At 34.3% G+C, this 14,851-nt stretch overlaps 1 protein-coding gene across 6 annotated transcripts in view; it reads right to left on the minus strand.

Annotated features, from left to right (window-relative positions):
• MKLN1 (muskelin 1) overlaps nucleotides 1–14,851 on the minus strand; it is a 161,694-nt gene that overhangs the window by 92,236 nt on the left and 54,607 nt on the right. For 5 of the 6 annotated variants that reach the window (XM_021935346.1, XM_021935344.1, XM_021935347.2 and 2 more), the window contains exons 3-6: nucleotides 13,442–13,584; nucleotides 11,764–11,852; nucleotides 3,428–3,537; nucleotides 1,360–1,552 (exon numbers count right to left, since the gene is read on the minus strand). In XM_021935346.1, the coding sequence (XP_021791038.1) occupies nucleotides 1,360–1,552; nucleotides 3,428–3,537; nucleotides 11,764–11,852; nucleotides 13,442–13,584 (535 nt within the window). Of the gene's footprint in view, nucleotides 1–1,359; nucleotides 1,556–3,427; nucleotides 3,538–11,763; nucleotides 11,853–13,441; nucleotides 13,585–14,851 lie in introns of all 6 variants that reach the window. The other variant, XM_021935348.1, reaches the window with a different exon arrangement.

A 14,851-nucleotide genomic window follows, 5' to 3' on the forward strand; every position in this document is an offset into this window, starting at 1 on the left:
AACCAACTGAGTACGTCACTAAAGACAGCTTTAAAATATATAACTGTTTTTAGCTTATTAATTGTATAGAGTTGCCTGTGCCTGTTGTTTTGCTTTCCCTTCACAAAATAATAAACGCCTTATGATAAATGTCTGAAACAAACAAAAAAGCTCTAAAATTACCTATGCCTCCCTCATCCTATGAGGTTAAAATACAGAATTCACTCCTAGAAATGGCATATATACATACATATATATACACATACATACATATATATACACACACACATATACTTTTATTGGTAGCTTTTCAAAGTCTGGTAAGAGATTAGTTACGTGTTTTATTTGTTTATACTCCAAAATATATTCAATTTCAAACATACCAATCATTTATTTGCAAGTATCATCATCAATCAAGTAAGCAATAATAATGTACAAGGCTTAGAAGCAGATTTGTCATATTTTAAAAAGTGGAGCTCAAAGCAATACATTTTAAGTTAACTTTACATTTACAAACTCAAAGAAGGCAGTGCAGGTCTGGTTTTTTTTAGCTACCCAATATCTAATAAATATGAATACCTAGTAAAAGATGATAACTGTGATAAAATGAAAATGAGAGCAAATCACTGAAAAATGTATTATTTCTTATTTCTTCCTATAAAAGATGCACCAAATTCAATTCCACAAGTTTTACATTGTACAACTATTCTGTTCTTTGTCACTATGAAAGTTACTGTGGAAGATTTTAAAAAAATGTCATACTATAAGCAACAGAGTCCCTTTTTAGTTTAAATAACAAAACGCATCAGACCTTAAATATCCAAATGAGCGTTACCCTCCAAAGTCAATACCCTGGGAGATAATATAGATGTTCAACCATTCACATTTCTTTCAAAGCCAGATTACAGGTCACACAAGAAAATTGGCAATTATATAGTATTTACACCATAAGGAAGTTATTTTCAATACAAATCTCCTTGTTCCTTATATATAATTGCTTATTAATAACACTTTTTATTATCTAGCCCCCTCTTCTCCTCAAAACTACACTGTTAATAAATATTGGCTATCAATATCAAAATATTTCTGATACAGTTTAATGCTAGTTAATGTTATCATTTGTAAGTGCACAGTTTCCCAAGATGCCAACTTAAATTTATATGTGAGTTCAAGTACATTTCATTTTTTAAAGTCTCATTACATCATGGATCTATTTTACATGAAAGAAGTCCCTAATCCAAAGAGCTAACAATCTTTAACTGAGTAAAAAAAAAACAAGAAAAAAAATTAGAGTAATAACTGGCATAAGCCTATATTCTTTTCGTGAAAGTTTCCCGTATGTACTTGAATTTACCCTAATAACCAATCAAAGTTTCATACCATTTACAGCTTTTTCAATCAACTCTTCACAAGCATCAAAATCACCCTTCAACACCAGCTTGTCATGAATATCTGTTAACATGGGATGTTCCAGTGCAATCTTGGTTTTCTTTTGCAGTGACTCAAAAGCTTCTGTATAGTTGTGTTGTCTGAAGTGTTTTAGGCAAAGGCGAATAGCTTCCTGTTCACGGTACTACTAGAACACAGAGTAAGTATGGAAAGAAGAGATTTGGTTAGATGATACTGTAGGAAACAGTTAACAACAGTAAAAATAACTAATCTACACTGAGCATTTATTAACACTACGTCCCAAGCAGTGTACTAACCTGATTCATTAGGTATCATTATTTGGCTCTTTTAACTAGCAAAACTAAAACTTGGCCTGTTCCAAACTTGTCCAAGGTTACAAAGTATGTAGCCAAAAGTTATTAAACCAAACCTAATTCCAGAGTCTCAACTTTGAAGAAAGGGAGAACACCTATTTCTTAAACTCCACTTAATATTGTAAAAATTATAACTCCATAGTGTCTATTAATCCCATTACAATGCAGGTACTGAGAGCACAAAAAACATGAAATAATTCACATACAATTATATTATGCTTTCTATTTTTGGTTTTTAAGCTATTACTTGAATGACAAGTATCAAGTATACAGATACTTCAAATTTACAAACATGTGTTATGACTCAAAAATCATCAAAAACAGACTAAATTTAATTTTTTTTTCTGAGACAGGGTATTGCTCTCTCTCCCAGGCTGGAGTGCAGTGGCGTAATCTCAGCTCACTGCAACCTCTGCCTCCTGGGTTCAAGCAATTCTCCTGCCTCAGCCTCCTAAGCAGCTGAGCTTACAGGCACATGCCACCATGCCCAGCTAATTTTTGTATTTTTAGTAGAGACGGGGTTTCACCATGTTGGTCAGGATGGTCTCGAACTCCTGACCTCAGGCAATCCACTACCTCAGTCTCCCAAAGTGCTGGGATTACAAGTGAGAACCACTGTGCCCGGCCCAATTTAATTGTTTTCTAAGCCTGAACTACCTCATCTATTAAGCAGCTATAAAGTAGACATCTCAATTAACTGGAATCCAAAAAGCAGGCACTTAATTTATTAAAATTTTCCCCTAATAGGACAGATGCCAAAAATACAATCTTATAAAAAGGATTTTTTAAAAAAAATCTCAACTTCAGGAGTATGTTCTGGGACTACGTCAAATTTCCTAACTATACCACTATTCAAACAAACAGATGACACGCTAATCAAACAACATGATAATCAAACAACAATGTTGCATGATAATCAAACAACAATGATTTACTTATAGGCATTACCCTTTAATGAGGCAAGAAAATAAAATGTATTTAGGAAGATGTATAAGATCTGAAACACAAATCAGTTGATAGCTGACTTCTTAACTAATAAAAGGTCATTAAACATCTAATCCTTACACATTATAATTAACTATTAATTAATAACTTAATTATAATTAATTAACTATAACTTACTCTTGGCCTCTAAAAAAGATTTATCATAACTACCATGTAACAATATATATTACAGTTATATTAAACAGCAATATTTTTTAACCCTGTTGACTACTTTAGGAGTCTAAATCACATCAACATCTTAAATTTTCCATCAGACTGCAAAACTATCCCACTAAAAACTATGTTTTAAGTATTTATATGAATACAAGTAAAAAAAAAAACAAATTCAGAGTCAAATGGGTATAATATAAAAGCAGACTGTGGAGCCAAACTGCCTGAGTTCATACACTGGCTCAAGCACTTTACAGTTGTGTGATCCTAGGCAAACTATTTAATCTCTCTGTGCTTCATTTCTTCATCTATAAACTAATGGGGATAGTAAGTGCACCTGTCTCATAGAGTGATAATGACAAAGTGAGTTATTAGGATCGCTTAAAAGCTGGCAGACTGGAAGTGCCTAATAAAACGTTAGCTAACTGTTATTATTATTTTGAATATTTTAAATTATTCTCAATGAATAAGAGATTGACATATTTCTCCTTTTATAGCCATTAAAGTCAGGATTTAAAATACAGTCCTACCTTGCTATACCAGTTGAGACAAGGTTGTACTACATCAGGATCATCAATGCCACTAAGTTCAACATACCAGATGCTAAAGTTAAAGCTGGGTCCCCAGGACAAGAGTGGAACTTTAAGAAGAAGAAACAAAAAGAGGAAGAAAAATATTAACACAGTTCAAATAAAACTTTAGCAAAGTAAAAGCACTATTCAACCTTATAAGGATTCACTCAACAAATTTTCTGGGCATCTTTTATATGACTAGCATGGTGCTAAGGCTACAACAGTAAAACGAAACAGATGACCCATGCCAACATAAGATTTCCTTAGTTAATAAAAACACTGTCAGATAAATTAAAAATGTTCATATGTCTACCTCCAAATAAATGCCACCAGAATTAGATGATTTAACAGGTAAATTTTACCAAATGTACAATCAGCAAAAAATTACTTCAGAATTTAGCCTATATCAGAACACTGAAAGAGACTGAAAGTTCAATTATTTATCAGTGGCATAACCCTGAAATCCAAATCAGAAGAAAAAAGACTTAAGGCCAATTGCAGCTATGAATATATATTTAAATACAAATTAAAAGGAGAAAAGTTGCAAAAAAAATTCAATCAGATTTTCATTGTAGCCAGATAGATCTCACTCCAGGAATGGAAAGATGATAGTTCAATAAATAATAGGAGCTGTATTAACATAATGTACCACGTTAACAAAATAAAAGAAAAAACACATTTGATAACTTTAATACATTATTATTCTTAAACCCTCAATGTATAAGCAATATAAGGCAATAAAAAATTTCCTTACCTACATTTTTTTAAAAAGCATCAAAAACCTTAAAAATTAAACCTAATGGGAAAATACTAAGTATTCAAGTCAGAACAAGACAAACAAGTCCAACATCTCTACTATTCGACACTAATCAGAGGTCTCAGCCAGCGCAATAAGGAAACAAACAAACAAACAAATTAAGAAAAACGAATTGTAATTTAAAGATGACCTGTCTACCTAAAAAAATTCAAGAGAGCCAGGAGCAGTAGCTCACACCTGTAATCCCAGCACTTTGGGAGGCTGAGGCAGGAGATCACTTGAGGCCAGGAATTCAAAACCAGCCTGGCCAACACAGTGAAACTCTGTCTCTACTAAAAATAGAAAAAATTAGCCAGGCATGGTGGCATGCGCCTATAATCCCAGCTACTCGGGAGGCTGTGGAAAGAGAATCGCTTGAACCCAGGAGGCAGAGGGTGCAGTGAGCTGCCATTGCACCACTGCACTCCAGCCTGGGCAACAGAATAAGACTGTCTCAATGTAAAAAAAACAAAAAACAAAAAACATATATATATATATATATATATATTCAATTGAAAAACTTTTTATTTGTAAACAAGGTAAACACACAAAAATCAACTTTTCCTATACCTACAATAACCAATTAGAAAATATAACTCAAAATTAAGTCCTATTTATAATGGCAAAAAGCTGAAAATATCTCAGAATAAACTTAAAATACACAATATTTATAAGAAAATATAAAATTGTAGTGAATAATTGAATACATGAAAGAACATACTATGTTCCTATATCGGAAAACTCAACGTTGTAAATGTGTAGTTTTCTCCAATTAATTATAAATTTAACATCATGTCAATCAAAATCCCAATGGTCTTTCCGGAGGTCCCATGTAGTCAAAACTATTTTTTTTTTTTTAGTAACAACACGTTATTTTTCAAAATAACTATTTTTCAAAATAACATAATAAACAGTTTTCTAGCCTTTTAATAATAGCAACATTGCACTAATGGCACAAAAGCAATGGTGTATAAAATTTCTGGCACCTGGGTACCAAACTTATGGCACCAAACAGTACTAGTAGTGCTCAGTAAGTACAAATTGCACTGTACTCCTCACCACCATACACTGGCAATAAAAATAAATAAATAAATATAAAATAAAATAAAATTTTACCGATGGCATAGAAAATTTTAATATCCTGTGTGACAAAATGAGAACTGCATATAAAGCATTTTTGTTGTATACCAAAGCACAATGGTTATCTCAAGGAAAGGACCTGTACAATTATTCAAGTTGTTAGTTTAAAAACCAATTTATTTTTCATGGGTTGCCATTTTATTCTTGAAAGAAAAACAGACAACCTATGATTATTTAGATTTGGGTATTTGCCAAACATTTACATGTCATTTCAAGGAAAATAATTAATGATATTTGCTGTCAAGGATAAAAACCAAACTTTCAAGAGAAAAATTAGAATTTTGGAAGATAAGTACCCACCACTGTGAGCTTAACTGATTCCCAACGCTTAGATTTTTTTAAATGAGATTACTTGTGATATTAATAAACGTGACTTTTAAAATATTATATAATGAAGTGTTTCAACATTTGGGAGATCTGTATCATTCAGGTTATTTTCTAAATAACCAATGAATGTTACAAAATCACACCTGGCTAAAAAGTTCAAGATAGACCAGTGAATTTTAATGTAGCAATAGATTCACTGATGCAGTTTCAGAATCAATAATGCAACTATCTTTAAGAAACTAACACTTGTAGAGTTTTGATGAAGCATCAAAATAGAATATCCAGAATAGCTGATACCAGGCTTAATGATTTCCAATATCCGACTGAATAAGGAAGACATATGGGGTACGATACTTTTATGTATTTTTGTCATCTAAAACAGGGGTCCCAAACGCCCAGGCCCAAACCTGTACGGGTCCATAGCCTGTTAGGAACCCGGCCGCACAGCAGGAGGTGAGCAGCGGATGAGGGAGCATTACCGCCTGGGCTCTGCCTCCTGTCAGATCAACACTGGCATTAGATTCTCAAAGGAGTGCAAACTCTACTGTGAACTGCACATGCAAGGGATCTAGGTTGCACACTCCTTATGAGAATCGAATGCTTGATGATCTGAGGTGGAAAAGTTTCATCCCAAAACCATCTCTCTGCCACACCCTGTCCCTACTTCTGGATCCATAAAAAAATTGTCTTCCACAAAACTGGTTGCTGGTGTCAAAAAGGTTGGGGACCACTGATATAAAGGAAGCTGTGTGAATAAGAACACAGGCAGTAGCAACCAGTCATGAGAATGTATGAAGTACTGCTGGGATATTTAATATGCCTTTGTTTATGTATGTAAACCACACACATTTCAAAAAGTTTTTTTTAACAACAAATATTAAATTATCATTATTGTTTTAGTGTTTATTTCTTTATGCAGCAGTGTCATTTAAAAGTTTATCTAGTAAATCACATAGCAATAACCATCAAGTAGTATAAGAGTCAGAATAAAATATGATTCTAAACTCAAAAAGCACCAAGAATATAGTCTATATATGTCACCAGACATAAAATATTAGAGATTTCCAGGTCCAAGTCTCATTAAGAATTCATTTATTGGTCCTGGTGCAGTGGCTCGCGTCTGTAATCCCAACACTTTGAGAGGCGGAAGCAAGAGGATCACTTGAGCCCAGGAGTTCAAGACCATCCTGGAAACATACTGAGACCCTACCTCTACAAAAAAAATTAAAAATCAGCTGGGCATGATAGTATGTGCCTGCAGTCCTGGCTACTCGGGAGGCCAGATGGAAGGATCACTTGAGCCCAGGAGTTCAGTGTTACAGTGAGCTATGACCACACTACTAAATTCTAGCCTGGGTAACAGAGAAAGACACTGTCTCTTAAAAAACAAAACAAAAACCTTTTAAAACACTTGCAGTGAAATTTATTCTGTTACCCAATGGTTCAACAGAAATATTTCTAGAATAAAATTAGTTATAATTTTTAATACCTTTAAAGAATACCTTTAGAGGAAGGAGGTAAATCATGAAGTTATCTCACCAAAGGGCATCATATATTACAGATGAATAAACAATATAATTAATTTTCAAGACTAAAAGGGAATGTAAAAAATGAGCAGAATCATGTCCACTCACTTCAAATGCCAGTGATTTTTGATATCATTAACAATACTAATAATGCATATAGAATACTATAAGAAATCTAAAAGTGAATTAAAGCTCCAGGCACATGTTTTTGTTCCCTAATAAAAGACGCCTCCCTCATCAAATAAAAGAACTAGAAACTCCTAATACATATCCCAAGTAGCAGTTTGTTTTCTAGGATTCAGCTTTTCCCCACAGGACAATCAGACATGAATATAATCAACATCCCTGTGTGTCACCTTTTTTCATAAAAAGGCCAGCCTGGGCAAGACAGCAAGACTCAGTTTCTAGAAAAAAATTGTTTTTAAAATTAGCCAGGTATGGTGGTGTGCTACTAGGGAGGCTGAGGTGGGAACATGGCTTGAGCCCAGGAGCTGGAGGTTGCAGTGAGTTCTAATTGTGCCACCTGAGCAACACAGCAAGCCCCTGCCACTGCTCACACCCGTAATCCCAGCACTTTGGGAGGCCAAGGCAGGCGGATCACCTCAGGTCGGGAGTTCAAGACCAGTATGACCAACATGGAGAAACTCTGTCTCTACTAAAAATACAAAATTAGCCGGGCATGGTGGCACATGCCTGTAATTCCGGCTACTTGGGAGGCTGAGGCAGGAGAATTGCTTGAACATGGGAGGTAGTAGGTTGCCATGAGCCGAGATCGTGCCATTGCACTCCAGCCTAGACAACAAGAGCGAAACTCTATCTCAAAAAAAAAAAAAAAAAGAGGTTCTGAGAGATCCTAAAAATTCAAGATTAACTATTCTGAAATAGTGCATCTACTATTCTACTACAGATTTAATGACATAAGTATACTTAGCACAGTAACTGGCACATACTAAGTGTTCAATAATTGTTAGCTGTTATCTATTATTATTATATTAATTTTCCTCTTAATAGTACACTTCCAAAATGTCACTTTTCCACATGCTCTCCTAAAGGGCTTCCTGGACTTAATACTCAGACTTCATGCTCAGAATTCACGCTACATCCAGCCAGAGCAAAAGCCGCTCTCTGAAGTCTCCACAATCATCCAGGCTGCAGCTGACTCCTTTACAAAAATCCACATCCCTCCATTTACCAAAAACCAAGACTCCCCCTGAATCCTTCCAAGACCCTGTACCTCCTTTTGCCCTCACCTACCCCTGATTTCCTCATACAGCTGTTATTGTGACTATGAATCCAAATGTAAACCCTTCGAGCCATCTGTAACCAATACCCTCATCCCATTCTACTTTATGTTTACTTTCCTCTGATCTAGTCTCCTGCTGAGGTTTCCCTTTCCAAACTTTAACTTGCCCTCGGGAATCCAGTCTCCCAATTAATAACTCACCTCTGTTACTAAATTTTTCTTTTACCTCTAGGTCTTATCTAAAACCAAGCTTCTTTCTAAGGCCAACTCTCCTTCTACACTAATTCCCATCAAAGTCCCTAAAATACTACATGTAAGAAGGCATGTAAACACAAGCTTTAAAAATATAAGTATAAAAATGCACAAAAGAGATATCCAAAATGAAATCATTTCTTCCATAAATGCACTCTTAAATTAAAACCCCAGATCCACAAACTAGAACAGAACTCAAGAAAATATCCAATATAGCTACCTATTCTACCATTAGACAGAAAAAGCATTAACATCCTCATTTTATACAAAAAGTAACTTAAGAAAGTAAAATTTACCTGAAGGAAGGCAGTCCAATGATATCAGTTCAGCTTTGCTGGTACTCTGAATTACCCACAACAGATCTTAAAACTTAACCCCTGCCACACAGTAGAAATGTGGGCTATTTTCCTTGTTAACAATTTATGACCAAACTTACTTCAATTTGCTTTAAGCAAAACTTAAATGAATAAGCTATATTCATTATAAATGAAAATTATTATAGTTACATGTCAATAAACAACTTGGAGATGATCTGCCATTGTGTTAGCCTTGCTTCTATTCTCCTCCATTACTGTGAATAATTGAAGGCTGACTAAATTTAGAAATTGTGCCGTGTAGGCATTAACTTGTTTTTAAAATACAGCAAGATCTTTCAAACATGTCACTATAGAACACAGATGTAAAATACTCAAAGGCTTTTTTTCTTTTAAGTCAAATTCTAACAATTTACCTGAACCAAATAAATGTCTGTGCTAAATTACCACCAAGAGAGAGCTATACATCATTCAGGTCCTCTACTGGAATAACTTTTGAAGAAAATACGACAAACTACAACTACTGACCTAACATATGGCCTTTTAGTTCCATATTTCCTTATATTACTTAAAACAAAAAGTTCTTAAGAGAATGTTGGGAAAGGGTTGGGAAGCAGATACTGCTGACTGGTATTAATATCTTTTAGAGAAAAGTAAGACATACTAAGTTATCTATATATTAATATTCTATATAGAAAATGGGCTAATAAGTGTCTACTATTATTTGGAAAGCTCCAATTAACATTTTGCCAAATACCATAAAACTAACCCTAGATCAAGTAAAAGACATCATTATGCCCTATAATTAAAAAGGTGATGGGAGAAATGGGTGGCTGTTGATGAAAGGGTAAAAAGTTTCAGTCAAACAGGAAGAATAAGTTCTACTGTAGAACTTATCTACTGTTCTACATCTAGAATGAGATCTACTGCACAGCATGGTGACTACAGTAATAACAACTGAAAATTGCTCAGAGAGTAGATCTTAAATGTTCTCACCACAAAAAAATCTTAAGTATGTGAGGTGAGGGATATGTTAATTAGCTCGATTCAATAATTTCACAATGTATTCATATGTCAAAACATCACATTGTAAACCATAAATATATATATAATTATTTGTCAATTATACCTTAGTAAAGCTGGGGGGAAATTTTTTAAGTGCACATATTCAACTACTCAGCAAAAAAGAAAAGAAAGGGGAAAAAAGGCTGACAGAGCTAGAAAAGATTCCCATTTCCACTGCTTGTATACTTGAAATATAAAATCATAAAATTGTTAAAGCTATGCAAAGGTCTTTAGGAACTGGTAAATCTAAATACTGATGAAAACATTACTCACTACAAAAGAAGGAAATAACCAAAAGTTAAATTTATTTTTAAAATTTGCTTGCTCATAAATTCTTATAAGAAATTAGAATATAGGTTTTTATTTATAAGTATTTATTATAACAGAAATTATAATACTACTAAGTGACATATTAGAATCCAACTGTTCCAAAAACAGTTTCTGTATATAAGCAGTCTTTCTTAAGACCTCAAATATTCTTTTGCCCAACAGAACTATCTGAGTCACAAAACAAAACGGCAGCAACTCTTGACAGATTGGCAAACAATGACTCTGTTTGTTCCAAAAAAGTAATTATTCTCCCAAATCAAAATGTGGAATCTGGCTTTTATTATTATTCTTCAAAGTATCTAATTCACTTTAATCCCCATATTAATATAATATTCTCAAAAGTATGCAATATGGTTATAAATTAGAAGATTTGTTTTTTTTTTTTTTGAGATGGAGTCTCGCTCTGTCTCCCAGGTTGGAGCGCAGTGGCGTGATCTCGGCTCACTGCGAGCTCTGCCTAATGGGTTCACGCCATTCTCCCGCCTCAGCTCCCCAGGTAGCTGGGACTACAGGCGCCCGTGCCCAGCTAATTTTTTTTTGTATTTTTAGTAGAGATGGGGTTTCACTGTGTTAGCCAGGATTTAAGTCCTCAACTTCCCTACCTTCTAAATAATAAATTCTAAAAGAAACAAAATCACCTGAAAAATACTCATTTTGAGGATGCATTATAAATACTTTTTTAAGCTAAAATACTTGCTAAAGAAATACATGCCTTAAGGTAATATTTTTCAAACAGTGATTTATAACCTATCAATGGGTTATTAAATAAATTTAATGGGTCTGACCAGCATTTAACTAAAAAAAATAAATAAAACAAAAGAACATAACAGATAATAACCATAACATACTGCCTTAAGGATTTTATCAGTATTTGGTTTTAGAATACTATTGTTTTAGTATAAGTGATAAACCTTCCATAAAATTAAGGCAATCAAATCACTAGATCCCATAAAATCTAAGAAAACTTTCAAATGAGAAAACATATGGAAAAGATTCCACTTGAAATAACTGCCATTTAGTAATGAATTTATATAAAGCAGAAGTCAGCAAACTTCTCCTGTAAAGGGCCAAAGAGTAAATTTAGTGGGCTCTGTGGACTATGTGGTCTCTTACAACTACTCAAGTCTACTTCTGTAGCAAAAAAGCAGACACAGACAATACGTAAACAAACCAGTGCAGCAATGTTCCCATAAAATTGTATTTAAAAAAACGAGGGGCCTGCAGGATTTGGTCTATGGGCTATAGTTTGCTGACTAATGATACCAAGAATTTGTTTCTATTCCCAAATGCTAAAACCTTACCTATTTTAATGAATCGACAAGGAAACATCTGTTCATCAATTTTATGCTTCAAGGTGAATGTTTCTTTGTTATAATCATTCTTTAAGCCACTGTAGGAAAAAAAAATAAGGCTGTTAAATCTGACTTCATAATTTAGTAAATGTACTAGAACACGAACTAATGCATACTCAGGTTTTAAGTTCAAACTAATGCTCAAAATATTATGACCAAGACAATATAAACAAGTAGTTAAACATAGGCATATAGGTCAAAACTAGCACATTCAAATCAACAGCATTATAACTGGATTCTCTGAATTACATGAGAATTAATGAAAAATGTTCAGTATTATAAAGAATATAGCTACAGTGCTTAAAAATGTGTGACAGGGCCTAGTGTCCTGAATGGATAACTGAATATAACAAAATTTTCAAATGGTAAGAAGGAAATTAAAAAACAATTCACAGTCAAATCCAACAACTTAAACAAAACCACATATTAGAATTCGCTGAAGAATTTAGTTATTTAATTCTGAGATGCCAATGTTTCCTTTATAGTTCAAAAAATTTTCAAAGCCAGCCTTACTCTGTTTAATAGCATCTGCTTTATCCTAAATAAAAATAAATGCATATCACCTCTCTACTTAAACAACTAGGACTGACACAAGGATTTATGGGAAAGTCACTCACCTTCAGGTTGCTATTATATTTCCTGAAATACTTTCATGACTGAAATCAAATACAGTATAGAGTATTTGCTTATATAAAATATTATGTTAATGGGCCATACTATATCACAAATACATTCTTTGTTTTTTTTTGAGACAGAGTCTTGCTGTGTTGCCCCGGCTGGAGTGCAGCGGCGTGATCTCCGCTCACTGCAACCTCCGACTCCCAGGTTCAAGCGATTCTCCTGCCTCAGCCTCCCAAGTAGATGGGATTACAGTTGCCCACTACCATGCCCAGCTAATTTTTGTATTTTTATTAGAGACAGGGTTTCACTATGTTGGCCAGGCTGGTCTTGAACTCCTGACCTTGTGATCCGCCTGCCTCAGCCTCCCAAAGTACTGGGATTACAGGCGTGAGCCACTGTGCCCAGCCATCACAAATATATTCTAAATTTCCATGGTTTCATTTGTCCATTCTATTAGCTATCTGATTTTTCATTTGCTGGGCAGCAAATTAACACATTCATTCCTGGTTGTCTAATATTATTAAAACTCAAATTTACTGAGCTCCTTCCAAGTGACAGGCATGCATCTTTCAATTTATAAAACATTCCTCTTTTTAGTCTCCAACTTACAGTAAACCACTGCTTCTGGATTAAGGCAATTAATCTTAGCCTTTTGCAAAGAGCCTGTATTTTTTTACAGCAAAGATTATAGCAAAAAAAAATTATTAAAGCTGAAAATATTTCTGAAGTCATTAACAGCTCAAAAATACAATTAAAAAAGGAAGAAACAAAAAAGTTTGATTCTTCTTTGGTAAAAATATTAACTAGGGTCTGTTGGTTTAAAAAAAAAAAAGAAAGAAAGAAAGCTAACTCAACCCACAGTATTAAACTAAGGCATTAGGAATAGAAGAGAAGGAATACTCTTTTCTCCTTTGAAAGAAAAATCAAACCATGCAGATTAGCTACAAAGAGACTAAGACTACATTTTGTTTAGAAGACAGCTCTCTTCCCCATACCCATAACTCACCTGGACAACAGCTCTGTCATATTCTCTTCATTCATGCCACCAAAGACTTTAAATTTCTTCAAATTGCAAACATGAGTTTTCTCATATTTTCCAAATGTGATATTCTGAACTATAGCAGGCCTTTCGAGTTTTAGAATCAAGTACTAAAAACAGAAACAACCAAATTTTATCCTCTTCTGTTTAAAACAAATGTTAGACAACTTTAAAACTATTGCCAGTTAACAGGAGAATGTATGAGGTTCATCCTTGTCCATCCTGTACTAGCAGATTTTTTTTTTAAAGTTATTGAATAGTACATAACAGCCTTTTAAAGGTTATCCCACCAGAACCACTTTTCACTCCAGTAGATCCCCAAAACTACATTATCCCCAACACTGCAGGTGAAGGGGGAAAAAAAGAACTAGTGAGATAACTTCTAATCAAAGAATGGTATTCAATAAAAGATATAACCAGACTATGCAAAACCAAATAAAACAAGATTAGAATACAAAAATAGCAATTACATATTCCTATGGACTCTACTTCAATAACTAAATCAACGTTTCAAAGCAGCACTAAAATTTTTAGATCTAGAAGCAAAGATTTACTAATCAACCCTGCCAAGTTTACAAATTTAAAACCCACATCTATTCTAGATATGTCTAATGTAGCTCGTTTTCCTACTGCACATTGGATAAAATGGGATCAATTAAATAGAGAACAATTTACATCATGCAGACAGTTCTCTATTATAAAAATTAAGAGGAAAATCACCACTGCTTGAACACATGCTGGAAAAGCTATTCAGAAAAACAATTCAGATGTTTTGTTGGAGAGACGTCATGCTTCATGATATTGGATGATAAAGGTGGTAAGAATAAACTTGCTGGTCCTGCTGCCTCTTATCACACACAAAAATTAACTCAAAATGGATAAAAACTGATCCAACATCAATCCTTTAGGACTGAAGACCTGGCCGGGTGCAGTGGCTCACACCTGTAATCCCAGCACTTTGGGAAGCCAAGGGGGTGGGGGGGTGGATCACAAGATCAGGGGTTCGAGACCAGCCTGGCCAACATGGTGAAACCCCGTCTCTACTAAAAATACAAAAATTAGCTGGGCATGGTGGCAGGTGCCTATAATCCCAGCTACTCAGGAGGCTGAGGCAGGAGAATTGCCTGAACCACAGAGGCGGAGGTTGCCGTGAGCCAAGATCACGCCACTTCATTCCAGCTTGGGTGACAGAGCAAGACTCCAGCTTGGAAAAAAAGAAAGAAAGAAAGAAAAAAAAAAAGACTGAAGACCTAAATATAAGAGCTAAAAATTTAAACATCTTAGACAAAAACTACAGGCAAATCTTCATGACTTTTGGCAATGGATTCTTAGATATGACAGCAAAAGTACAAACAAAATAAAATAAATTGGATTTCA

This window comes from Papio anubis, chromosome 4 (assembly GCF_008728515.1).
Source record: "Papio anubis isolate 15944 chromosome 4, Panubis1.0, whole genome shotgun sequence".
NCBI lineage: Eukaryota > Metazoa > Chordata > Mammalia > Primates > Cercopithecidae > Papio > Papio anubis.